We start from the raw sequence: 26,426 nt of genomic DNA on the forward strand, positions 1-26,426 counted from the left end.
TAAATAGTTCTTTAAAAAAGCACATCAAATTACAGGCTATGGATTTAAGTGCAAATTTGTTCTCCTCAGATCAGTCGCCAGACCTGCGGGATATTCAGTTGTCTGTTATTTATCATGGGGGAAAGGGGAACAAACACGTGGCACGATGTCATGAGCGAGGCAAACAAAAATCAACAGTTTGAACATGTTTTTAATTGAATTTGGGCTTATTCATGTGAAGTGTATAGACGGGGTTCTACAAAGGCACATTGCCAGAAGATTAGCATTTGGATTCCCCCTTGGTTTATTAATTCACGTCATTAAATGTTCGTTTTTTTGTGTGTCAGAAACCTTTCAATTGACTTTGACTTGAATGGGAGTTTCTTTCTCATGCGGATTAAACGATGGTGTTCGCATCTTTGACACCAATCCCTCTAGTTTTATTATTTCTTTCACTGTTGCTGCCCTCCACCCCAACAGGACTCAAGTATTCCCTGAAGCTTTTATTTTCCCTCATCTTTCCCCTTCTCCCTCCCCTCTTTGTTAGAGACAGACCCTCTCTTTCACTCCCCCTCTCCTCGCCACGCTGTCTTTTCGTCAGAGCTGAGGCAGGCAGGGAGAAGTACTGCTCCGAATAGTGACGGTGATCAAGAGACGACACACTCAGCCGCTGTTGTAAAATGCAAGAGGTGGACCAAGTGTCAGGCGCCACCGCTCGCCTTCTCTTTCATCTCTCACTCTATCACTCTCCCGCTCTGCTCTGGTTGTCTCTATCTGCAGCCCGCTGGCTGGCTTCTCTCTCTCTCGCTCGTTGGCTGGGGCTTGGCTGGCCAAGCAGCGAAGTGTATTGACACAGTGGACTACCTGCTGCCTGGGGACTATGTGCGCTGTGAGTACTCTATGAATACGCGGAGCTCCAAGTTGTTGTTTTGGCTGCCAGTGAATGGCCTTGTCCCTCGGAGGAACAACTTGAAGGTGAGCGTCAGGAACCGGGAGTAGCTTCTGGAAGAGGAACAGACAGGAGGAATGGATGCTTGAGAAAATAGCGAGATTGAGCCAGCTTCTCCTCAATGAGCAGCTTCACCTCAATGAAAAATGTGTGAATAAGCGACAGTTTTTCAGAAAAGGAGAAAACCGAGTGACACTCTCGGACAGAGGGTAGTAACAAGAGCCCCCCCCCATTTTATTTTTGGATGAATATGCCATTGTGTGGACATAAGGAAAGATAGAGAAACACAGTCTTCAGTGATTCTGTTAATGTCTTAACAGTGTTTTTCTCTCTTTTATCTCTCTGTTTCTTTGTGTTTATCTTTCTCCAGTTAGTGTCGGCTGTGGCTTGTCACCTCTGTATAGCCGGTCTCTGGTGGAACAGCGCTAAGGAGAAGGCGACTTGCGCTAAGGGACAGAGAAGGGGCACGTAAATAGTTTCCCTCCCAACTTCCCGCCACTCTCTACATTTTTTTCTGACCTGCTTTCTCCGGACCCCAGGGGTGGCCCCCAAATGCGAGTGGCAAGGGAGCCATATTGTTTTGAAACAAGGAAAGGGGGTAGTGGAAAAAAATATCCCCCTTCACACTCCTGAGAGCATATGGTTTAGCGAGTGGTGGCCAGCTGCTTACTAGCCACCCGCTAATTACGCTAGCGCGACAACAGGGGCAGCTCTGTGCTCGGAGGAGACAGTCGTGTTACTGCTGGCTTTATTTTGGTGCTGACTGGAGCTGTACGGAACAATAAGCTTGCGGGCACAAAGAATACAAAGAAGCAGTTCTTCTTGTTTTACTTGTAGCGTTTTGTAAGGAAAAGAAAAGGAGGCTGCTAATGAATGTCTTTACAGCTTCAGAGCTGCCGGAGCTCTAGCCACAAGGCTCCCAGTTTATCAGCCACAGGAGGCTGAAGGAAGATGCTCCCCGCCAAGTCACCAGGGGCTACTCTTGACGAATGCTGTGGCAGCGCAGGGGTGCCTGGTTCATTTTGTCTTGAGGGCTGCCGGGAGACCAGTGGGAAGTGGAATTGTTCACCAAGCCGGTGAAGAGATCAAGGAGGCTCCTTACTGTGGAATTACTTTACTTTAATTACTTTAACTTTCAGGTGCACATACGTGTGGTTGGTTCATACATACACTTTCACACTGTATGTTTACTCACTCCCCACACATACAATCTGTCGTGGTCCCCTTCCAGTGCTTGGATTAAAATGGAGGTAGTGTGGGCAGGTGGGGGGCTGTAGGAGCGGAGGCCCAGACCCGTCTGTCCTCTTCCCACAAATGGATGTTATTAGTTTCCAAAATTAGTTGCCTGGAAACCTCTAAAAGCTTCTGGCCGTGTCTTTCTGAAAGCAACTGCAACTCCCTCCCCACAGTGGAACACAGCTTGAGTCAGAGCTGAATCTACCAGCCATTACCCAGCTTATCATTCTCTCCTCCTCTTGCCTCGTTTCGCGTGTCATCTTTATTCCGTGGTTCTTCATCTCCCACCCCGTTACCTCCCCGTCGGGGACGGACTCTGGAAGTGGAGTATGACCAGCTGCCATTACCCCACGCCGCCGCCGGAGCGGGACCGGATGTACCAACACAAGGTGTCCCTGGTGGTGCGCTACTTTATGATCCCCTGTAACATATGTCTCATCCTGCTGGCCACCTCCACGCTGGGCTTCGCCGTGCTGCTCTTCCTCAACAACTGTACGTCAACCTATACTACACACACACACGCACACACACGCACACACACACACACACACACACACACACACACACACACACACACACACACACACACACACACACACACACACACACACACACACACCATGCTACAACGTACTCCCTTGGTCTCTCTGTAGCCAACATGTGTCTGTGTGTCTTGGTCAATAGTGCGAAGGCTTTACGTGAGTGCATTTGCTTGCCAGATGTATAAGTATACATGGGGGAATGCTGAATGAGTATGCAAGCATGGCTTTTGGTAAAGTAATGGGTCAGTAGGATGTCGCTTATTTGACATAGACTGTACAACACCATAGAGTGTCTGAAGTCTCTACCTTAAGATATGAAAGACTGGTCCACTTGACCTCTGCCGGCGTATCTGAAAGGCTGAGGCTGAATGAAGTGTGTGTGTGGGGGGATCTCTCAGTTGCTAAAAGTCAGCTTTCCTTCAATGCACAGCCCAAGCAGCCTTCCTTTTGAGTCCTTTCTCTCCCCCAAAGCCTTTGGCATTTACTTTGAACTGTGGGATAAAGTTGCCAGATGAAATGACTTTGGACGAGAGAGAAAGCTCTTGGCATGGACAATGTCCCCACTTGGAGTGGTTATCGGCCTAAATTGAAAATGGTCTGATGGTGGATTAGCTTCTTTCTGTGCTTTGCCTGGTGGCTGGTAGATGAGCAGCAACATTACCATTAAGCGACACTAGAGTGACGTTTTGGAGTGGGAGTGTGTTTGCGGGTGACATATTGTCTGTAAGTTGTATAATGGGGACTGTCTGTCTTTGAAGTTACACTTAATTGGTTTGTGTTTTACCTGAATTACAGTTTTCAGTAAAGTCTTCAAAGCTTTATATCAGTGAGTGTTAATTGGCTCTGTGCAACGGGATTAAAATAGGAACACCCCAGTATCACTGGAGTCCCAGTTTGTTTCCTGACACCCACATAGGTGTACCACAGTACCTGACGTATGCATTTTCAGCACTGCTTTATTCAGTGTCATCTGCATTAGACATTCCAGGCTATTTCTGAGTACTAGAATCCTGTGTCAGATGTGTTGTCTGAGCAGAAGGTTCAAGACGAATCAACACCCAGTCAAATACAGTTTAAGTCTGAAGCCGTTTAAAACTGTCTAGAGTATAATTCAAATAGAATAATGCATTAGATCTTGATTAAAGGGGCAGTTCAGTTAAGTAATGTCCTGTTCTTTGGTTGATATTTCCATACTATGAGGTCCAAATAACACTCTGAAATTGTGAAAGAGCTGTTTGTAAAAAATGGCCGGAGTTTCAACCTGTTCAGGTGTGATGGAGTTTTTGGCCCAGATCATGACATCACAATCTGATCTGAATTTTCTAACCAATGAACATTCATTGTTTATTTACATATGTCTCCTTCTACTTTTAAATGGGTATGCGAAGTCTAGACTATCCTATACGTCAATCAAGGCTGTGTATGTAAATATGTAATCATTTGTATCGACACCCACACAATTAGACGGAGCATTTCAATGGCACAAGGAGACTTAGGGAAAGAAATTAAAAATAATATATTTTGAGTTATTTTCATGGAATAAATACACACAATTCAATTTCAGTTTAGAATGTACGCTAAATTTCAGTTCAACATGGTTCTCAGTGAAGACAATTGGAATTGGAATTTCAGTGTAAATCCTGAATTAACTGGAGTTGAAATAGAAATGACCCCAACCCTGGTACTATTTGACTATAACCGTACATAACACATGCATTATTGCAGCAGGACCATGTATAAGGGAGAAGACAATTAGCTAACTCACCGATTTGGAAAGAAAAACCCTACAGGGGGGTGGGATGGGATCCAATCTTTTTTGCTGTGTAGAGGTTGTCCTCTTCAATGGATATTTCATTCATCATATGCCTATTTGAGGTATTTCTTTTAAACGTATTCATATGCCTATTTGAGGTATTTCTTTTAAACGTATTCATATGCCTATTTGAGGTATTTCTTTTAAACGTATTCATATGCCTATTTGAGGTATTTCTTTTAAACGTATTCATATGCCTATTTGAGGTATTTCTTTTAAATGTATTCGTGAAAAGGGTTACTAGGATAATAATGAAAAGAAACCTGAGTATGTTTCTTCATAAAATACCAATTATTATTGTTCATTCTGGTGAGCTCTATTGGACCTCTCGTCACTCAGATACTCCATTAAAACCTGTTCGATAAACCCAAGCCAGAGGAGTATCATCTCTGCTCTTTTTTGGAGCAACTCAATTACTGTGGCTCACCCCATGGGAAAGTCCTTCAGTCTTCCCTTAACTAAAAAACCCTTTCTAACTCCCTGTCTCTCTTTTATCTCCTCCAGACAAACCTGTTCACTTCACACCAGCCCAGCCTCCTGACGGTAAGTCCTCTGGGAATTCTCTCACTAACATTACCCTACCTTCACCGGCTGATCACACCGTTTTGGCTCCCCTACCAATAATGACTTCACTTCTCTCAGGCTTTGAAGCGAGCTTCTTCACCTCTCTGAAGGCTGATGCTTTCAGTTTGGACCACCACCACCGTAGCATGGGAGACACGTCGTCGCTTCTGGTCTTTGATAACTGAATGTGTCTCTTAGCTGCTAGACTAGAGTGTTTCCAGCCTCATGACTCAGTAATACTAGTAGTTCTTCCCTCTTCCCCAATCAGAACCTCACTCCTCTCCTCCCGTTAGCTGTTGCCAAATGTAGGCCAGGGACACACGGAGGTTCCAGTTGTTCCACTACGCCCAGTCCTGATATACGCCTCGCTTTCCGGCCTAATTCCACAGATGGGAATCTCTATGCAGGGCTATTGTTTCAGTTGTTCCACTACGCCCAGTCCTGATATACGCCTCGCTTTCCGGCCTAATTCCACAGATGGGAATCTCCATGCAGGGCTATTGTTTCAGTTGTTTGCTGGGCGTGCTACGAGAGCCATTCATTTATTGGCAAATGGCGGATCTCCACACTCTTTAATTGGAGGGAAACAACTGGTTTCTAGCTCCGTCATGAATATTTAGGGTGGCAGGTAGCCTAGCAGTTAATTGCATTGGGCCAGTAACCGAAAGGTCGCTGGTTCAAGTCCCCGAGCCGACTAGGTGATAAATCTGCCTGTGCCATTGAGCAAGGCACTTAACCATAATTGCTCTTGTTAGTTGCTTTGGATACCTGATGTAAATGCTACAAGCTCGTGAAACACTGTTTGGTACAGACCAGTGGACTCCTGGTAGTGCTGAGATGTGTAGCTTTACACACAGTGTAGGGGCTACAAAGCCAAAGCTTGGCTCATGATCCAAGCCTCTATCTACAGAAGCTGTGAATAAAAGCACTGCTGGGGGCTAGACAAATCTGTCCAATAATTGCTCAATCACTAGCTTCAGACGTTGGCCATTGGCAAAAGCTGTTTGTGAGAAAGGGAGCTGTTGTGTTAAAATGTATCACTTTATAGTGGCTTTAGACAACAGATATGATTGTCTCGCTGAGCCATGACAATTACTTTTGTCGATGTGAAATAGTGTCCGCGGTATACGCCTGCTGAGTAATTGAGCTTGATTGAAGCGTTTCTCAACTTCGCCTCACCTTAATACCTGTTGAGAGGAGAGAGATGTCTCCGGTTTTCCCTCCATCAAAAGCGAGATGCTCCAAAGGTCCAGTCACGCAGCATCATGAACCGCCGCAGATATTTGTTTACTTTTTAATGACACACGAGATTGCTTCGACAAGTGATTTCGCTTTCTAGGAGAAGAGCTTTCGTGTCACCGAGCCAAGTTAAGTATGTGCGGGTGAGAAACTGAGGGCAGTCAAGTGAGGCAATGCATCTTTCCCCCTCCCTCTGCATTTTCCCTCAGAAAACGGTGGCTCTTATCGATCGCCGCCGCGCTCATATGGAAGTTTTGGCTTGTCTGAAGGGCGCAGTTTGTTTCTGCACTAGTCAAGCATTTAAAAGGCTCTGCTGCCAGCCTTAATTACATTTCCAATAGTTGTGTAGGCTCTCAGTCAGCGGCAAAGGATTGTTTTTATGGAAACATAAAGGAGCAGCAGTAGCCGTCTGTGGTCTTCAGTTGGCTCTGAGGGACACAGTGTCTGCGGGTCATTTAGCTTCTGGTGAGAATAGTGGGCCAATTAGAGATGGCCCTAATACACTAGCCACTCTCACATTACTTGCTGAATGTTGTCCTGTGGGGACATGGTGGTAGATGCTCCAGATCCAAGCCTTGAATGTAGCTCCACCATTAGTCAAATCTGTTCTACAGAAGGGGGCCATTCCACTGAACTTGTCCTCAGATCCAAGGCTTGTGCAGTTGGGAGAACGAGTATTTGATACACTGCCGATTTTGTAGGTTTTCCCTATTTACAAAGCATGTAGAGGTCTGTAATTTTTATCATAGGTACACTTCAACTGTGAGAGACGGAATCTAAAACAAAAATCCAGAAAATCACATTGTTTGATTTTTAAGTAATTAATTTGCATTATATTGCATGACATAAGTATTTGATACATCAGAAAAGAAGAACTTAATATTTGGTACAGAAACCTTTGTTTGCAATTACAGAGATCATACATTTCCTGTAGTTCTTGACCAGGTTTGCACACACTGCAGCAGGGATTTTGGCCCACTCCTCCATACAGAACATTCTCCAGATCCATCAGGTTTTGGGGCTGTCGCTGGGCAATATGGACTTTCAGCTCCCTCCAAAGATTTTCTATTGGGTTCAGGTCTGGAGACTGGCTAGGCCACTCCAGGACCTTGAGATGCTTGTTACGGAGCCACTCCTTAGTTGCCCTGGCTGTGTGTTTCGGGTTGTTGACCCATCTTCAATGCTCTTACTGAGGGAAGGAGGTTGTTGGCCAAGGTCTCGCGATACATGGCCCCATCCATCCTCCCCTCAATACGGTGCAGTCGTCCTGTCCCCTATGCAGAAAAGCATCCCCAAAGAATGATGTTTCCACCTCCATGCTTCACGGTTGGGATGGTGTTCTTGGGATTGTACTCATCCTTCTTCCTCCAAACACAGCAGGTGGAGTTTAGACCAAAAAGCTCTATTTTTGTCTCATCAGAACACATGACCTTCTCCCATTCCTCCTCTGGATCATCCAGATGGTCATTGGCAAACTTCAGACGTGCCTGGACATGCGCTGGCTTGAGCAGGGGGACCTTGCGTGCGCTGCAGGATTTTAATCCATGACGGCGTAGTGTGTTACTAATGGATTTCTTTGAGACTGTGGTCCCAGCTCTCTTCAGGTCATTTACCAGGTCCTGCCGTGTAGTTCTGGGCTGATCCCTCACCTTCCTCATGATCATTGATGCCCCACGAGGTGAGATCTTGCATGGAGCCCCAGACCGAGGGTGATTGACCGTCATCTTGAACTTCTTCCATTTTCTAATAATTGCACCAACAGTTGTTGCTTTCTCACCAATCTGCTTGCCTATTGTCCTGTAGCCCATCCAAGCCTTGTGCAGCTCTACAATTTTAACCCTGATGTCCTTACACAGCTCTCTGGTCTTGGCCATTGTGGAGAAGTTGGAGTCTGTTTGATTGAGTGTGTGGACAGGTGTCTTTTATACAGGTAACGAGTTCAAACAGGTGCAGTTAATACAGGTAATGAGTGTAGAACAGGAGGGCTTCTTAAAGAAAAACTAACAGGTCTGTGAGAGCCGGAATTCTTACTGGTTGGTAGGTGATCAAATACTTATGTCATGCAAAAATCATACAATGTGATTTTCTGGATTCCGTCTCTCACAGTTGAAGTGTACCTATGATAAAAATTACAGACCTCTACATGCTTTGTAAGTAGGAAAACCTGCAAAATCGGCAGTGTATCAAATACTTGTTCTCCCCACTGTATGTAGCTCCACCATTAGTCACATCTGTTCTACAGAAGGGGGCCATTCCGCTGAACTTGTCCTCAGTTCCAAGGTCACACTCCCACATACTTAATTAACCAAAATCAGAGAGAAGATATTAAAGCATTTTTTTAAATATCTTCGTCTCTGAACTTGTTATTATGCAGACGATTTATCCTAGTTAGTGAGGAGAGATGGAGAGGTGTTTTTCTATTGGTAGATCAGAACTAGAATGCTTATAGAAGGCCACTGAGGTTCTGCTGTCTTTGCATCGCATGTCGAGAGCAGTTGCACAGTATTTATGGAGCCCACCACCTACAGTTAGACAGCAGAACCTACCCAATAAATGAGTGCTAATCACCAGTCGAAAAGTGAGTCACAAAGCACCCTTTAATTAGTCCCTCTCTGCTGCAGCTCAAAGCGCTCGGTACACAATAATTAGTGCCTGTCGTCTCCAGATAATAACAAGACAGTTGTGACCCAGCCACAGAGAGCCTCAGTCCGTCGCGCGACGTAGAACAACACGGGTTGGACTTTGGGGAGGGTCTATTGCATAGAGCTGCGGTTAGCTAGCCAAGGTTGTCAGTGTCATGTTTATAATGAGAGAAGTTTGCATTTTGTATACACACACTTCTCTGGCTCTCTGCCTTGGTCTTTGCTATGTTTTCCTATTAAACGTATTATAAGGTTCCTATTTGACAGGCCGATTGCTATAATGGCATATTATATGGTGTTAATATGATTATGATTTTACTATTATATTTGATATTATGGCTTTCAAGCCAGTGACTCAAGCAAGAAGAGCACCAATTGGTCGGGTCCTGGCATTTGTCTTGCCACCTCTTGTCAGTGAACTCTCAAGTGAAGTGATGACCAACAGGTGACAGAGAGGTCTACTGTCCCTCAAACAAAATGTATCTGGACGAAATTGGGCCACAAAGACAAAAACAAGAAAACCAAATGGGAAACCTGAGCTACCTACAGTCTGGATTCATCTAGCTAGCTGTCTCCCACACACCTCTCCTGGCAGTAATGAATACACCAGCTGTGAATCCTTCAATTTGGCGTTTGTCACCGAGAGTGTCCCCTGGAGGATACTCTACCAGCAGACATGGGTGTTTGAGTTGAAAAGTGATTTGATCGAGGACTGAGAGGGTTTCTTCAACGAAGGTGATTGTAGGATTACTTACCCTCATCCCAGAACACTTCTGCCTCTCAAAAGATGTGACAAAACTTTCTCTGTAGCAGTTTCGAAAGATCCCCATCCCCTCCCCTATGTCCACAAACTCCACTTTGATGAAAAACTGAGGAGAAAAAAACAGTTGAAGCTTTCCCTGTGTTCTTGACAGTACACCTCACTCAGAGAGGCATAGAGGCAGAATTCATTATTACAGTTGCCTATTTTTACTTAAATCTTCTCGTGTCATAGATTTATCACAAAGAGGCCACACATCAACCTCAACTTTTTTGGGGTGGGATACTGCGGATGGGGTCATATCAAGATATCAAAGGACTATAAACGCTCCTCTATACCCCAGATTATAATTTTGTTCAGTGAGAAACGAGATTGGCTTGTCATTCCTAGACCTCGACGAGAAGCATCAGCGTGTTTTTTGCCTTGACGTTATCAGGGCAAAGTTTGTTGGCCTCCAAAAGTATACAGATGCATCCACCCAAAACTGTACTCTCTGTACGTCTCTCCCCCGGAAAGTCTGTCGCTCTTCTGTACTTCTGTGGAGTCAGCAGACGCTTGCATAAACATCTTTCCGTATACACAGCAGAGCTCGACTGGAAGCGATCTTCGGCAACCAGGAGGAACAAATCAGGCGAGTTTTGACATCTTCCCCCCCCCCCGTCATCAGCCATCAGACTCTCTGACAAGGCTCCCACTCAGCCTCACTGAGCAGCGGTGTGATGCGCCTCCGAGTATTGATTTGCGCTCTGAGAAAGGAGAGACAGAAATATATGTGGGTCAAAAGGAACATGCCTAGACTGGCAGGGATTCACCCCGCTGAGCCGATTTGTTCCTGATTCCTTGGCCAACATTAATTGTTGATACTGGCAGCGGGGGCATTTTGACATGCCCAGACATGTCGGCCCGATCAAGCTTGCCTTGCCCTCGCGAAACCCCCACGAACAGCCAGTGTATGAAGGTGTTGTAGCATGTCAGAGAGTGGGTAGATCAACTCCTGACGATGACGGGGTTGGATTTCTGGACAACAGACATCTAGCCTATCTCTGTCATACCTGAAGTCTGAAATACAGTCAGGTTCATAATTGTTGGCACCCTTGATAAAGATTAGAAAAAAATACTGAGCTATATTTTTAAAAGAAATGGGAAAACTGTATTATTTTATCCTTATTTTTATTTTTTTATTTCACCTTTATTTAACCAGGTAGGCAAGTTAAGAACAAGTGCGACCGGGCCAAGATAAATCAAAGCAGTTCGACACATACAACAACACAGAGTTACACATTGAGAAAAACAAACATACAGTCAGTAGAAAAATAAGTCTATATACAATGTGAGCAAATGAGGTGAGATAAGGGAGGTAAAGGCAGAAAAAAGGCCATGGTGGTGAAGTAAATACAATATAGCAAGTAAAATACTGGAATGGTAGATTTGCAGTGGAGGAATGTGCAAAGTAGAAAAATAATGGGGTGCAAAGGAGCAAAATAAATAAATAAATACAGTAGGGGAAGAGGGAGTTGTTTGGGCTAAATTATAGGTGGGCTATGTACAGGTGCAGTAATCTGGGGAGACTTTACCTAGCAAGGTCTTGTAGATGAGCTGGAGCCAGTGGGTTTGGCGACGAGTATTAAGCGAGGGCCAGCCAACGAGAGCGTACAGGTCACAGTGGTGAGTAGTATATGGGGCTTTGGTGACAAAACGGATGGCACTGTGATAGACTGCATCCAATTTATCGAGTAGGGTATTGGAGGCTATTTTGTAAATTGCATCGCCGAAGTCGAGGATCGGTAAGATGGTCAGTTTTACGAGAGTATGTTTGGCAGCATGAGAGAAGGATGCTTTGTTGTGAAATAGGAAGCCAATTCTAGATTTAACTTTGGATTGAAGATGTTTGATGTGAGTCTGGAAGGAGAGTTTACAGTCTAACCAGACACCTAGGTATTTGTAGTTGTCCACATATTCTAAGCCACTTATACAGAGAAAGAGATTTTCAGTGGTATAAACTACTACTTAGGTAGTGTTTTGGCTCTGTACTTTACTATTTATATTTTTGGCTCCTTTTACTTAAATACATTCCTTAACAAAAGAATGTACTTTTTACTCCATACATTTTCCCTGACACCCAAAGTACTCGTTACATTTTAACAGGAAAATGGTCCAATTCACACACTTATCAAGAGAACATCCTTGGTGATCCCTACTGCCTCTGATCTAGTGAACTCACTAACCTATGTCTGAGTGTCAATTTAAAAAATAAAAGACAATTATGCTGTCCGGTTTGCTTAATATAAGGAACTTGAAATGATTTATACTTTTACTTTTGATACTTAAGTATATTTAAAACCAAGTACTTTGACTTTTACTCAAGTAGTATTTTACTGGGTGACTTCACTTTTACTTGAGTCATTTTCTATGAATGTGTCTTTACTTTTACTTAGTATGACAATTGAGTACTTTTTCCACTACTGGAGATTTTGTTGAACAAGTAATAAAAAAAAGATGTGGTTCAAAATGATTAGCACCCCTATTTTCAATACTATAGCACCCTCCCCTTGCAAGGATAACTACACTGAGCCTTTTTCTAAAATGGTGTATGAGTTAGAGAACAGTGGGAGGCATCTTAGACCATTCATTCATACAGAACCTTTCCAGATCCTTGATATCCTTCATATGCACTTATGGACTGCCGGTCTTCAATTAAAACCACAGATTTTCAATAGGGTCCAGAGGCTGAGATGGCCATTGCAAAATGTAGATTTTGTGGTCAATTAGTGTCACGACTTCTGCCGAAATCGTTGCCTCTCCTTGTTTGGGCGGTGCTCAGCGGTCGACGTCACCGGTCTTCTAGCCGTCATTGATCCATTTGTCATTTTCCATTGGTTTTGTCTTGTCTTCCCACACACCTGTTTTCAATCCCATTCATTACCTGTTGTGTATTTAACCCTCTGTTTCCCCTCATGTCTTTGTCAGAGATTGTTTATTGTCAGTGTTGTGTTTGTTGTATAGGTGTGCGACGGGTCCTCGTACCCATGTTTGTTAATATTCTGTTCTTATTAGTGTTATGGAGCATGTTACGTGGACATTCATTAAAAGACTCCATTTTACACTCCGTTTGACTCTCCTGCGCCTGACTTCCCTGCCACCTATACACACGACTCTGACAATTAGGTTGGGGCTATTGTTTTGCTGGAAGATCCACTTGCGGCCAAGTGTCAGCCTCCTGGCAGAGGAAACCAGGTTTTGGCAAAAAAAGTCCTGGTAGCCTACTTGGTAATGTTCATGGTTCAATTAACCTTAACAAGGCCCCAGGATCAGTGGAAGCAAAAGAGCCCCATAACCTTAACAAGGGCCCCAGGACCAGTGGAAGCAAAAGAGCCCCATAACCTTAACAAGGGCCCCAGGACCAGTGGAAGCAAAGGAGCCCCATAACCTTAACAAGGGCCCCAGGACCAGTGGAAGCAAAAGAGCCCCATAACCTAACAAGGGCCCCAGGACCAGTGGAAACAAGGGCCCCAGGACCAGTGGAAGCAAAAGAGCCCCATAACCTTAACAAGGGCCCCAGGACCAGTGGAAGCAAAAGAGCCCCATAACCTTAACAAGGGCCCCAGGACCAGTGGAAGCAAAAGAGCCCCATTACATCAAAGATCCCCCACCCTATTTCATCAAAGGTATGAATGGAGTACCTAATTTTCTGCATATGTTGTTCAATGCCAAACCCACCACTGGTGTGCATGGCTAAACAGCTCTATTTCAGGTCATCTGACCACAGCCCCGGTTCCAATCCAAGTGCCAGTGCCGTTTATCCCGGCGGTGCTATCTATGGTCAGATGAAATGAAAATAGAGCTCTTTGGCCAGGAGGCTGACACTTGGCAGCAATGATTCAGCAAGACAATAACATAGGGATGCAACGATTCACCGATACTCATCGGTGCAGGATCAAATGTTTAAGATATGAGTGCATCAGTCTGTGGGAGCCCAAACCAATCCAAATTAAGAATGCATCGGTCAGAAAACTGATTCTAAACGTATTAATCGGTTCACTAATATTGTTTTACTCTTTGTATTATTTCTGAAAATATATCATCTGTTGACTGAATGAATGGGTACTCTCCTTCAGTTCAAACCTTTATGCATGTAACTGCCTATGACTGTCGAATAACTGTGCGCGAGACACAGATGCTCCCGCCAACGAGAGGTCGGCCTATCCCTGGTCTTGTAATATGCAATTCATCTGGCACCTTCAGCATTCAGATGCTTGTGAAATGGCTTTCACAATTTCAAATCATAGGATTTATTAGTTCAGTGACAACCAATGTAATTTCCTGGGTCATTGTTACTAAATGCACTGTAGAACACGGTGTTTTACCAGAGTTGTGTAGCCTACTAGAGTGGACCCAACTTGTATCCAACTGCTGATTGGGGTTTTTAATCATTCAGATTTTATTTAGATTGTTCAGTTTCACCATAACAAATAGTTTTGGTAGTTTTGCTTAAAGAGTCGGTGTATTTGGTCATTGTTACATGAACAGGGTAATTTCATAAAGGACAACAGTCATTTCGCATTCATTGCTCAGAGCAGTAGAAGCTCTCTGTCAAATTCCAAATGGTCTAAACCATTTGCTTTCGAGACGGGTAAAATCCAAAACTGCATTATATTAATTGTCTAAATACCATGCTAATTTCTAGAGATATATATTGACATAGTACTAGCTCAAAACATTTTCAATCTGCAAAAACGAAATCAGTGGGTGATGATGAGTTCAGATAAGAAGTGGGGGGACAAAAACCATACATTTGCCCCACCCCTAATCTGATAGTGAGGTGGTAGATGCTCAGTCTGCCCAAGGGCTCAGCTCAGGTGCCGAATAATTTCAAACAAAAAAATATCGTTACTGTATCGTATCGGAGCCCATGCGTCAAGACGCGTATCGAATCGTTAATGAAAGGAGAGATGCACATCCCTACAATAGCTCCAAGGACTAATCAAAATCCACAAAGAAATGGTTAATTGACCACACAATCAAACATGTTCAGTCTACAGACTTCATCCCCATTGGTTTGAGTTGAAGAGGGTAGTCCATATGAGCAGACGAAGGATATAGTCACGTCCTGACCATAGAGAGTCCTTATTTTCTATGGTAGAGTAGATCAGGGCGTGACTGGGGGGTTAGTCTAGTTTATTATTTCTATGTGGGATCTAGGTTTGTTTTTCTATGTTGGTGATTTGTATGATTCCCAATTAGAGGCAGCTGGTAATTGTTGTCTCTAATTGAGGATCATATTTAAGTAGTGTTTGTTCCCACCTGTGTTAATGGGATATTGTTTTGAGTTATTGCACGTAGCATCTCTGTAGTCACGGTTCGTTGTTAGTTTATTGTTTATTTGTTTTTGTCTTTACTTAGTTTCACTTTCTAATAAATAATGTGGAAATCAACATCCGCTGCGCCTTGGTCCAACATGTATTCTATCAAACATGACAGATATCAAAGATCTGGAAAAATTATTTATATAGGAATGGTCTAAAATCACTCTCAACGTGTTCTCCAATTGCATATTTTTTTTTAGAAAAAGGCTCAGTGTCGTATCCTCGCAAGGTGAGGAGGTACTGAAAGGTATTGAAAACAGTGGTGTCAATCATTTTGAGCCCTATCCTTTTCATTACTTAAACAAAATCTCTTTCTCTGAGCAATTGTATTAGTATAAAATAATATTGGCCATACAATATATACTAAACAGAAATATAAACGTAACATGCAATTTCATGCAAATTCGTAACATAATTTTAATAATTTTACAGAGCTACAGTTCATATGAGGAAATCAGTCAATTGAAATCAATTCATTAGGCTCTGACCTATGGATTTCACATGACTGGGAATATATACAGTGCCTTCGGGAAAGTATTCAGACCTCTTGACTTTTTCCACATTCTTTTAGGCTACAGCCTTATTCTAAAATTGTTTTTTTTCCCTTTATCAATCTACACACAATACCCCATAATGACAAAGCAAAAACTGTTTTTTAGAAATGTTTGATAATTTATTACAAATAAAAAATTACATTTACACAAGTATTCAGACCCTTTACTCACTACTTTGTTGAAGCACCTTTGGCAGTGATTACAGCCTTGAGTCTTCTTGGGTATGACGCTACAAGCTTGCCACACCTGTACTTGGGCAGTTTCTCCCATTCTTCTCTGCAGATCCTCTCAAGCGCTGTCAGGTTGGTTTGGGAGCGTTGCTGCACAGCTATTTTCAGGTCTCTCCAGTAGTGGTTTGGTTGGATTCAATTCTGGGCTCTGGCTGGGCCACTCAATCTTTTCCCGAAGCCACCCCTGCGTTGTCTTGGCTGTGTGCTTAGGGTCGTGGTCCTGTTGGAATGTGAACCGCCCCAGTCTGAGGTCCTGAGAGCTCTGGAGCAGGTTTTCATCAAGGATCTCTCTGTATTTTGCTCTGTTCATCTTTGCCTCTATCCTGACTAGTATCCCAGTCCCTGCCGCTGAAGAACATCTCCACAGCATGATGCTTCCACCACCATGCTTCACTGTCGGGATAGTGCCAGGTTTCCTCCAGAGGTGAAGCTTGGCATTCAGGCCAAAGAGTTCAATCTTGGTTTCATCAGACCAGAGTATCTTGTTTCTCATGGTCTGAGAGTCTTTAGGTGCCTTTTGAGGAAGTCCAAGTGGGCTGTCATGTCCTTTTACTGAGGAGTGGCTTCCGTCTGGTCACTGTACCATAAAGGCCTGATTGTTGGAGTGCTGCAGAGGTGGTTGTCCTTCTGGAAGGTTCTCTGATATCCACAGAGGAACTCTGGAGCTCTGTCAGAGTGACCATCAGGTTCTTGGTCACCTCCTTGATCAAGGCCCTTCTCCCCTGATTGCTCAGTTTGGCCGAGCGGCCAGCTCTAGAAAGAGTCTTAGTGGATCCAATCTTCTTCCATTTAATAGTGATGGAGGCCACTGTGTTCTTGGGGACCTTCAATGCTGCAGACATTTTCTGGTACCCTAACCCCAGATCTGTGCCTCGACACAATCCTGTCTCGGAGCTCTACGGGCAATTCCCTTGTCCTCATGGCTTGATTTTTGCTCTGACATGCACTGTCAACTGTGGGACCTTATATAGACAGGTATGCGTCTTTCCAAATCATGTCCAATCATTGGACTCCAATCAAGTTGTAGAAACATCTCAAGGATGATCAATGGAAACAGAATGCACAGGAGCTGAATTTCGAGTCTCAAAGCAAAGGGTTTGAATACTTATGTAAATAAGGTATTTCTGTTTTTATTTTTTATTAATTTTGCAAAACATTAAAAAAAACTGTTTTCAATTTGTCATTATGGGGTATTGTGTTTAGATTGCTGAGGATTTGATTTAATCAATTTCAGAATAAGACTGCAACGTAGCAAAATTTGGAAAAAGTCTATACTTTCCGAAGGCACTGTATGTCCATCAGGATTTCCTAGGTTTCCTTTCCGAGGATGTAGGGCTTGCCAGATAGTGACACTAAATTGAGTCAGTGTAGCCTACTGAATTGCTTCAGGGATAGAGATGTTTATTTGGCTCCCCAATTTGCATTTGTAGATTATCTGCAAATAAATTATGAAAACATTTGATGAAGATGGTGAATCATCACTGCAGGAACAATAACTAGTGGAGAGTCTCATTCTGGTCCAAATATGATCATTAGGACACGGAATCCAGGCACTATAATGGAATTTGACCATTTTCAAAAATGTATTGACCTTAGTTAGGGAATCAACTAAATGTATAAAAACATTTATTGATTAGCCAAAGTGTATCATAAGACATGAACACAATGCATCAGTGATTTGTATCTCCTGCAACTTTCTGAAGAGTCAATGAAAATGCCCCTATCTGTGTGTGGGTGTGCTTGTCTATCACTTTGTGTAGCCGTTAGCGATGATGCTAATAAAAACAGTCTTCTGGTAAATGGGAAGGCTTTCCCAAAAACCTTCTCAATTAAATGTTATCCACAAAGTAGCCTATGCCAACCTGGAAGAATGATTATTTTCATCAATCCACTGGGTAATTGTTTTAAAAACTGTAGCATCACATGTGCACTACAAAACCACTGTTAAACAACAGCCGCTTGCAAGGTGCACACTTGAATAAACGAGTAACTACACCCAAAAATAAATCATTTTCAGATTTTTTTCCAGACCTCAAAAGTGGTCTCCTGATGTGGTTAAAGCATTGTTGTGGACTTACAATATCCAAATGTGTTGGTTTAAAAAAAAATAAAAACGGTGATTTTGAGAGCAAAGACCTACACAAAAACGGTGACAAACTGTAACAAGGCAAAAGAAAACGGTGAAAACAGAATTTGGGAACGAACAGAATCAGGCCAAAAATAAAACACATTTGATAAGGCTCTACCTAATGATATTGTTTTATGAATTAAGCTCATGTAAAATCATAAAGATATGCTGTACTTAGTTCCTTCAGAAAGTTTTCACACCCCTTGACTTTTTCCTTATTTTGTTGTTACATTTTGTCAACGATCTACACAAAATACTCTGTCAAAGTAGAAGAAAAATTCTAGCATTTGTAAAAAAAAATAATATATGAAAAATAAAACACAAATAATTGATTAGATAAATATTCAACCCCTGAGTCAATATGTGTCCAAATCAACTTTGGCAGCGATTACAGCTGTGAGTCTTTCTGGGTAAGTCTCTAAGAGCTTTGCACATCTGGATTGTACAATATTTGCACATTGTTCTTTTCCAAATTCTTCAAGCTCTGTCTAATTGGTTGTTGATCATTGCTAGACAGCCATTTTTAAGTCTTGCCATAGATTTTAAAGCTGATTTATGTCAAAACTCTAACTGATGACAAAACCGTAACTAGGCCACTCAGGAACATTCAATGTTGTCTTGTCCTGCTGAAAGGTGAATTTGTCTCCCAGTGTCTGCTGGGAAGAAGAATGAAGCAGGTTTTCCTCTGTGTGTTGCTGTATTCCATTTGTTTTTATTTTTTTAAACTCCCTAGTCCTTGCCGATGACAAGCATACCCATAACATGATGCATCCACCAACCACCATGCTTGAAAATATGAAACATGGTACTCAGTGATGTTGTGTTAGATTTTCCCCAAACATAACGCTTTGTATTCGGGACATAAGGTTAATTTCTTTGCCACATTACTTGCAGTATTACTTTAGTGCCTTATTGCAAACAGGATGCATGTTTTGGAAGGCGGGAGACTCCGGCAGCGCTGGAGAGGAGAAAGGCTCTGGCAGCGCTAAACAGGCGGGAGACTCCGGCAGCACTGGAGAGGAGAAAGGCTCTGGCAGCGCTAAACAGGCGGGAGGCTCTGGCAGCGCTAAACAGGCGGGAGACTCCGGCAGCGCTGGAGAGGAGAAAGGCTCTGGCAGCGCTAAACAGGCGGGAGACTCCGACAGGCACACTGAAGGCCTGGTGCGTGAAGCTGGCACTGGTGGTACTGGGCCGAGAACACGCACAGGAAGCCTGGTGCGGGGAGCTGCCACCGGAGGACTGGAGTGTGGAGTGGCACTGGATAGACCGGACCGTGCAGGCGCACTGGAGCTCTTGAGCACCGAGCCTGCCCAACCTTACCTGGCTCGATGCCCACTCTAGCCCGGCAAATACAAAGAGCTGGTATGTACCGCACCGGGCTATGCACCCGCACTGGAGACACCGTGCGCTCCACAGCATAACACGGTGCCTGCCCGGTCTCTTTAGCCCCCCGGTAAGCACAGGAAGTTAGCGCAGGTCTCCTACCTGGCGTAGCCATACTCCCTGTGAGTCCCCCCCAATACATTTTTGGGGCTGACTCTCGGGCTTCCATCCGCGTCGCCGTGCTGCCTCTTCATACCAGCGCCTCTCCGCTTTCGCCGCCTCCAGATCTTCTTTGGGGCGGCGATATTCTCCAGGCTGTGCCCAGGGTCCTTTTCCGTCCAATATCTCCTCCCACGTCCATTAGTCCTGTGATCGCTGCTCCTCACGATAAACAGGGGGAGTTGGCTCAGGTCTGAACCCTGACTCTGCCGCACTCTCCCTGAGCCCCCCCCCCCCAGAAAGTTTTGGGGCTGACTCTCGGGCTTCCTTCTGCGCCGCCGTGCTTGTCTCTTCAACTCCATTCTCCTATAGCCCTCTCCGCACTGCTCCAGCGAATCCCAGGTGGGCTCCGGCACTCTCTCTGGGTCGACCGCCCACCTGTCTATTTCTTCCCAAGTCGTATAATCCAACCTTGGTTGCTCCTGCTGCCGCTGCCTGTCACCACGCTGCTTGGTCCTGTTGTGGTGGGTGATTCTGTTACGGTTTTCTTCGGGTGAAAGAGAGTCAGACCAAAATGCAGCGTGGTAATTTCCATACATGTTTAATAAATGAAAAAACACGATAATACAAAAACGAGAAACGTAACGTGAAAACCTATACAGCCTATTGTTTTAATTTTTAATTTTAAATTTAAAAAAAAATTTAAAATAAAAAATTATTTATCTTCAATACCATTCATTCTTTACAACTCATGATTTTCATACATACTCAAATAATGGTATTTTAATTTAACTAATTTAACTAATTTAATTTAACTAATTTAAACAAAAACCCCATACAAAACCTCAGGGGAGCATCTTCCCTCCCCGTCACCCTACAAACTACCTTTCCCTATCTCCCCATCCCTAATCTATCCCCTTGCAAATCTAAATGACACCCAGCTCTAAACCCCCCTTCCACCTCTCCCGAGCAGCATGCTGCCCCCACTTCCTCTCCTCCCTCTTCATCCTCCCCTTCAAATCTCCTTCCACCCTCCTCACTATCCCTTCCACGCCCCAATCTCTCCCTGTCTTCACCATGTTCTGCCTGGCTTCCCACAGCCCCCGTTTAAAGAGACTCATGAGAAGCCAGAGCAAAAACCTGTCCCTATCCGTCCCTCTCGCTCTCCCTACACCTCTCTCTAACCTGGCCCACGTCAATACAAAATCCCCCCTTACCAAACCTAACAACACCCGTGCCCTAGCCCATACTCCGGCAAAGGCACAGTCCCAAAAGACATGGTGCACAGTCTCCTCCCTGCCACAAGAGGATCTTGGACAGGTGGGGGATTGCACCAAACTATACCGGTACATGATGGAACGTACCGGCAAGCACTTATGGAGGCTCAACCAATTCAGGTCCCAGACCCCGCGCCTGCACTCCCTCCCAGACCACTTCCGAGATGCCCACTACAGGCGCCGGACTCCCTGCCTTTCTGACCTCCTCGTACAGGTGCCTGTGATCTAAACCTACTCGGGCAACTTCAACCTCAGGGTGTGCACGCAGCCACTTGGCCGCATGACCAAAGTGCCACGGCAGCTGTTTCGCCCGAGGACCCGTGTTAGACCACACCATTACGCTTCTCGCCTGATACGAGAAGAACACCCGCAGGAGGTAACCGGATGGGTGTATCACTGGATGAGCAAGCTCCGTTAACAAGAAAGAAACAAAAATTGTGTCCAGCTTGAGGGGGAAATGTACCTCCCTCCCCGATGGGACAGATCATGCGTGCCCTGGCGACCCACTCGCACCTGCCACTCCACATGAACTGAAACACAAGCCTCACTAGAGGCCTCCTCAGACAAGCCGGCAATGGGTAGATGTACGCCAAATACAAAAGAGACGGCAACACATCCACCTTTAGGACCAGGACTTTTCCCATAAAAGACAAATACCTAGCCTTCCACATTGCTAGCTTCCTCTGTACAACTGCGATACGCATGTTCCAGTTTAGCATCGCTGAGCCGGAGGTCTCAAAATGGACCCCGAGAATCCTCAGGGCCCCCTTCACAGAGAGATAACCCCCCAGGCACACCCGTTCTACCGCGCCATCTTCCGAAAAACTTGACGGAAGACTTTGCATGGTTCAGAACCGCTCCCGACGCTCGGGTGAAATCCCCAAAGATGGCAAGGGACCTTGTCAGGCACGAGTCCTTGCACAGCAGCAAGGAAGTGTCGTCGGCGTACTGCGTCATCTTAACACGCAGCCCACCACTTCCAGGGATCAACAAGCCTTCCACCCCTGTGTCTGCCCTAATGGCAGCCCCCAGAGGCTCCATGTACAGAACGAAGTGGAGAGCCGAGAGTGGGCATCCCTGCCTGACCCCAGACGAGAGGTCAAAAACGTCACCCAAGTGACTATTTACACTAACTCGGCACCCCGCTCCGACATATAATGTACGAATCCATCCTATGAACTTCTCCCCAAATCCTAATCGACCTAACACTCTGAATAAAAAGGATCTATTCACGCGATCAAAGGCTTTCGCCTGATCTAGCGCTGCTACCATTAAAGGCATTCCTCTATCTTCAACCCAAGCGATGGAGTCCCTGATTAACTGTAGGTTGCATCTAATAGAGCGGCCCTCTACCCCGCACGTCTGATCCTCATGGACGACGTAGGGAAGGGCTGTGCGCAACCGGTCTGCTAAAACCTTTGCAAGTAGCTTGTAATCTACACACAGCATGGTAAACGGCCGTCAGTTGCCAAGGTCTGTTACTTCCCCCTTCTTATATAAAAGTGACAGCACACCAACAGCAATTGATCCCCCCGGGACCCCCGTCTCAAGGATGGCCTTCAAGACTTCGAGGACCACTGGTCCAAGTATACCCCAAAACTTGAGATAAAACTCAGCCGGCAGCCCATCCATCCCAGGCACCTTCCCTTTTCCCATCCTCCTAAGAGCGCTCTCAACCTCTTCTAGTGAAATCTGGGCCTCCATCACTTCTCTAATGTCCTCCGGCAACCGCCTGGACAAGTGTTCTAAAAACACATTTCCCTGCTCTACATCTATTTCCCTTTCCTTAAATAAACCTTGGAAATGATCAGTTGTCACCCTGACCATATCCTCTGGCTCTCTAACTATACTACCATTTTCTTCCCTAATGCCATGCATTACCTTCCTACTCTGTCTGGCCCTAACCGACTTACAGAACATAGCAGAACAAGTCTCATTGTGTTCTAGAAAGCCACTATGCGCACGCTCCAGGAAAGCTCGAGCCTTCCGCTCCTGCAACTCCCTGAGCTGCGCCTTTAGGGTTGCGGATCTCTCCCAGTCAAACGACCCGCCGAGGTTGCCTGCCTCGTACTCGAGTTCAATTAACCTTTGGATACGATCCACCTCCCTCCTCTCCTCCCTTTTTTTCCTCTTGCAATACCCTATTATAAAAGCCCTAATCCTCACCTTAACTAATTCCCACCACTCTAACACCCCCTCGCACATGGACCGGAGGCCTTCAAGCCTCCAAAAGAAACCATAAAACCCGTCAACAAAAGCCTGCTCCTCCAGCACATCCCGATCTAACTTCCAGTACCCCCTACCAAAGAGGCAGACTGGTGACCCCACCTGCAGGAGCACCCCGTCGTGATCCGAAAAGAAAACAGGCAACAGCCGCCCAGACAACTTACCCAAAGACCTGGGTACAAAAATATAGTCGAGCCTCCGCTCAACCCCCCTGGAGTTGCGCCATGTAGGACCGGCCATTTTCGGAGTAGTGTGCAGACCACCATCAACCAGACCATGGCAAGCCATTAGCCCGGTAATGGCGCCTGCACTGCTATCCCCCTATTCCTAAATCTGTATTAAAATCCCCCTATCACTAATTTCCTATTTGTGACACACAGGGGCGTCAGACAGTCCACCATCTCCCTCCTGTCTGCCACCACCTGTGGCCCATACACCACCACTAATCTAAATTTACAATCCCTTATCGTGACATCCACCCCTATAACCCTCGCCTGCATTACCACAAAAGAATCCTCCACTTTTACCTCCCTGTGCCCACACAAAATCCCTACCCCGATGAGTGCACCCCCAATACCCCAAACCGACTCCCCCTTGTCCCACTCCCTCTTAAACCTACTAACATCCCCTCCATCCCTCAGGTGAACCTCCTGTAAAAAACAAAAATCAAACCCCACACCCTCCAAATAACTAAAAACCGCCCTCCTCAAAAGTAAAATTAGACCCCATGAAAGAATAAAATAAAAACATGTAATACACTCAAATTCTAAACCCAGACAGAAAAAAACAAAAACAGGAGACTCACCCGATGCTCCCCTGCTCCATATCTACCGGTGAAAACACCATCCGTACTCCTGACATCCCCCCCTCTTCCTCCATCTCACCAACCCAGGATGCAGGAATAGTGTTTTGCTCCGGGGTGCCCTGCACCCTGGGTCTACCCCCACACTCCTCCCCCTCCCCAGTGCTGCAGCTGGTTTGGAAAAAAATCAGGGAGGCTGAGTCCCCAAACAAAAAACTCCCCACCTCCTCCTGTACCCAGTCCTGAGTCTTGTTAGGTGTGTCCCCACCCAACAGAAGTTGAGGGCCTGGGGAAACCAGCAGCAACCCAGAGGTTTCTCCCACCCCCATCACTCTCTTGGCCATCCCCTCCCTCTCACTGTCGGCCAATCGCACCCTCCTCTTCATTCTCTTCTTTGGTGATGGCGGCAGTGGAGAGATACCACCCCCCCCGCCAGCTCCTCCACCATACCCCTCATCTCTTCCACCAGGGCACTTTCCCCCAGTCCACTTGCTCTTCCACCATCTCCTTCTCCAACACTCCTCCCTCGCTTTCTTCTCTCTCATGCTCCTCCACTCGGTTGCCTTCTTCCGCCGCTTTTCCTGGTTCTCCTACTCCCGTGCCTTCTGTTTCCTCCTCTCTTCCATCCGCTGCTTCTTGCTCCTCCTCCTTCCTTGCGGCCTTCCCCTCTGGACCTGTACTCTGGTCATAAGGCGTGCTTCCTTCCCCTCCTCCCCCATCCCCCGCTCCTGCTCCCCCCCCAGCCGCAGACGCATATGACCTCTGACGAGCCGGGCACCCCGCCACAGGTGTGCTGACAAGCCACACCCGTGGCACACCTTAGGCTTGTCACAATCCCTCGCCTTCTTGTGCTGCACGAGGTGAATATGTGGCCGTAGGCCATACAGCGCCTGCAAAATGGGGGCTGACGTGCATAAAACAACGTCCCCCTGTCAGCCCCTAGGGAGAACATAGCAGGAGGATGGAGGTAGCCACCATGTCCCTTTGGGTCCTCCCTGAGGAGGGCCTGGAAGCCTCTCCTCCCATTCCAAAACCCAAGGGAGTCTTTGAGGTGCCTTGCTGAGGAGACGTTATCCCTCACCTCTTCGTCCTTAACGTATGGGTTGTAAATGTTGACAGTTACAACCCTAAAGTTGTTCTTCGCCAGGCTTGTTATTTCATAGTGGCTCATCGGCCTCTCACCTCCCACTGCTCTTGCCCTTCTCAGGATATCATCGTGTTTCTCCTCTGTATATAGTGCCACGTCGTATGCTCCCTCCAACGAGTTGCCTTGGAAACAAAACACGTCCTTCACCGTCAGCTTTAGAATCCCCATCAATATTATCCTTCCAAAAGTTTCCCGTCCTAAAGGCTCCAACTCCTTTTCCTTCCAAGCAAACCGAATCGTGTTGGCCAGCCCAATCCCAGGGACCGACCGTGTTGATGGATTTAGCACCATCTCCGCAAGGAGAATGGCGCACCCGGCTCACGTTCTCTTCTCTTCCAAAACAAGGAAAAAAGAAAAACCAAAGTGACTGAGCCTATCTTTTTTTTATTTTTTTTTTTATAAAAAATAATTTATTACCTTCAATACCATTCATTCTTTACAACTCATAATTTTCATACATACTCCAACAATGGTATTATAATTTAACTAAACAAAACAAAAACCCCAAACAAAACCTCAGGGGAGCATCTTCCCTCCCCGTCACCCTACAAACTACCTTTCCCTATCTCCCCGTCCCTAATCTATCCCCTTACAAATCTAAATGACACCCAGCCCTAAACCCCCCTTCCACCTCTCCCGAGCAGCATGCTGCCCCCACTTCCTCTCCTCCCTCTTCATCCTCCCCCTCAAATCTCCTTCCACCCTCCTCACTATCCCTTCCACCCCCAATCTCTCCCTGTCTTCACCATGTTCTGCCTGGCTTCCCACAGCCCCCGTTTAAAGAGACTCATGAGAAGCCAGAGCAGAAACCTGTCCCTATCCGTCCCTCTCGCTCTCCCTACACCTCTCTCTAACCTGGCCCACGTCAATACAAAATCCCCCTTACCAAACCTAACAACACCAGTGCCCTAGCCCATACTACTCCGGCAAAGGCACAGTCCCAAAAGACATGGCGCACAGTCTCCTCCCTGCCACAAGAGGATCTTGGACAGGTGGGGGATTGCACCAAACTATACCGGTACAAGATGGAACGTACCGGCAAGCACTTATGGAGGCTCAACCAATTCAGGTCCTTGAGCCTGTTGTCCAGACCCCGCGCCTGCACTCCCTCCCAGACCACTTCCGAGATGCCCACTACAGGCGCCGGACTCCCTGCCTTTCTGACCTCCTCGTACAGGTGCCTGTGATCTAAACCTACTCGGGCAACTTCAACCTCAGGGTGTGCACGCAGCCACTTGGCCGCATGACCAAAGTGCCACGGCAGCTGTTCCGCCCGAGGACCCGTGTTAGACCACACCATTACGCTTCTCGCCTGATACGAGAAGAACACCCGCAGGAGGTAACCGGACGGGTGTATCACTGGATGAGCAAGCTCCGTTAACAAGAAAGAAACAAAAATTGCGTCCAGCTTGAGGGGGAAATGTGGTACCCCCCTACCTCCCTCCCCGATGGGACAGAGCATGCGTGCCCTGGCGACCCACTCGCACCTGCCA

The 26,426-nt window shown here is 45.8% G+C and overlaps 1 protein-coding gene across 2 annotated transcripts in view; it reads left to right on the plus strand.

The window, feature by feature from the left end:
• Positions 1–586: 586 nt before the first annotated feature.
• Positions 587–26,426, plus strand: part of LOC112221492 (agrin) — a 274,243-nt gene continuing 248,403 nt past the window's right edge. For both annotated transcript variants that reach the window (XM_042303574.1, XM_042303575.1), the window contains exons 1-2: positions 587–2,656; positions 5,024–5,062. In XM_042303574.1, coding sequence (XP_042159508.1) covers positions 2,494–2,656; positions 5,024–5,062 — 202 coding nt within the window. In that variant the 5' untranslated portion in view covers positions 587–2,493. The remainder of the gene's footprint in view (positions 2,657–5,023; positions 5,063–26,426) is intronic.

This window comes from Oncorhynchus tshawytscha, linkage group LG22 (assembly GCF_018296145.1).
Source record: "Oncorhynchus tshawytscha isolate Ot180627B linkage group LG22, Otsh_v2.0, whole genome shotgun sequence".
In the NCBI taxonomy this organism is placed as follows: domain Eukaryota; kingdom Metazoa; phylum Chordata; class Actinopteri; order Salmoniformes; family Salmonidae; genus Oncorhynchus; species Oncorhynchus tshawytscha.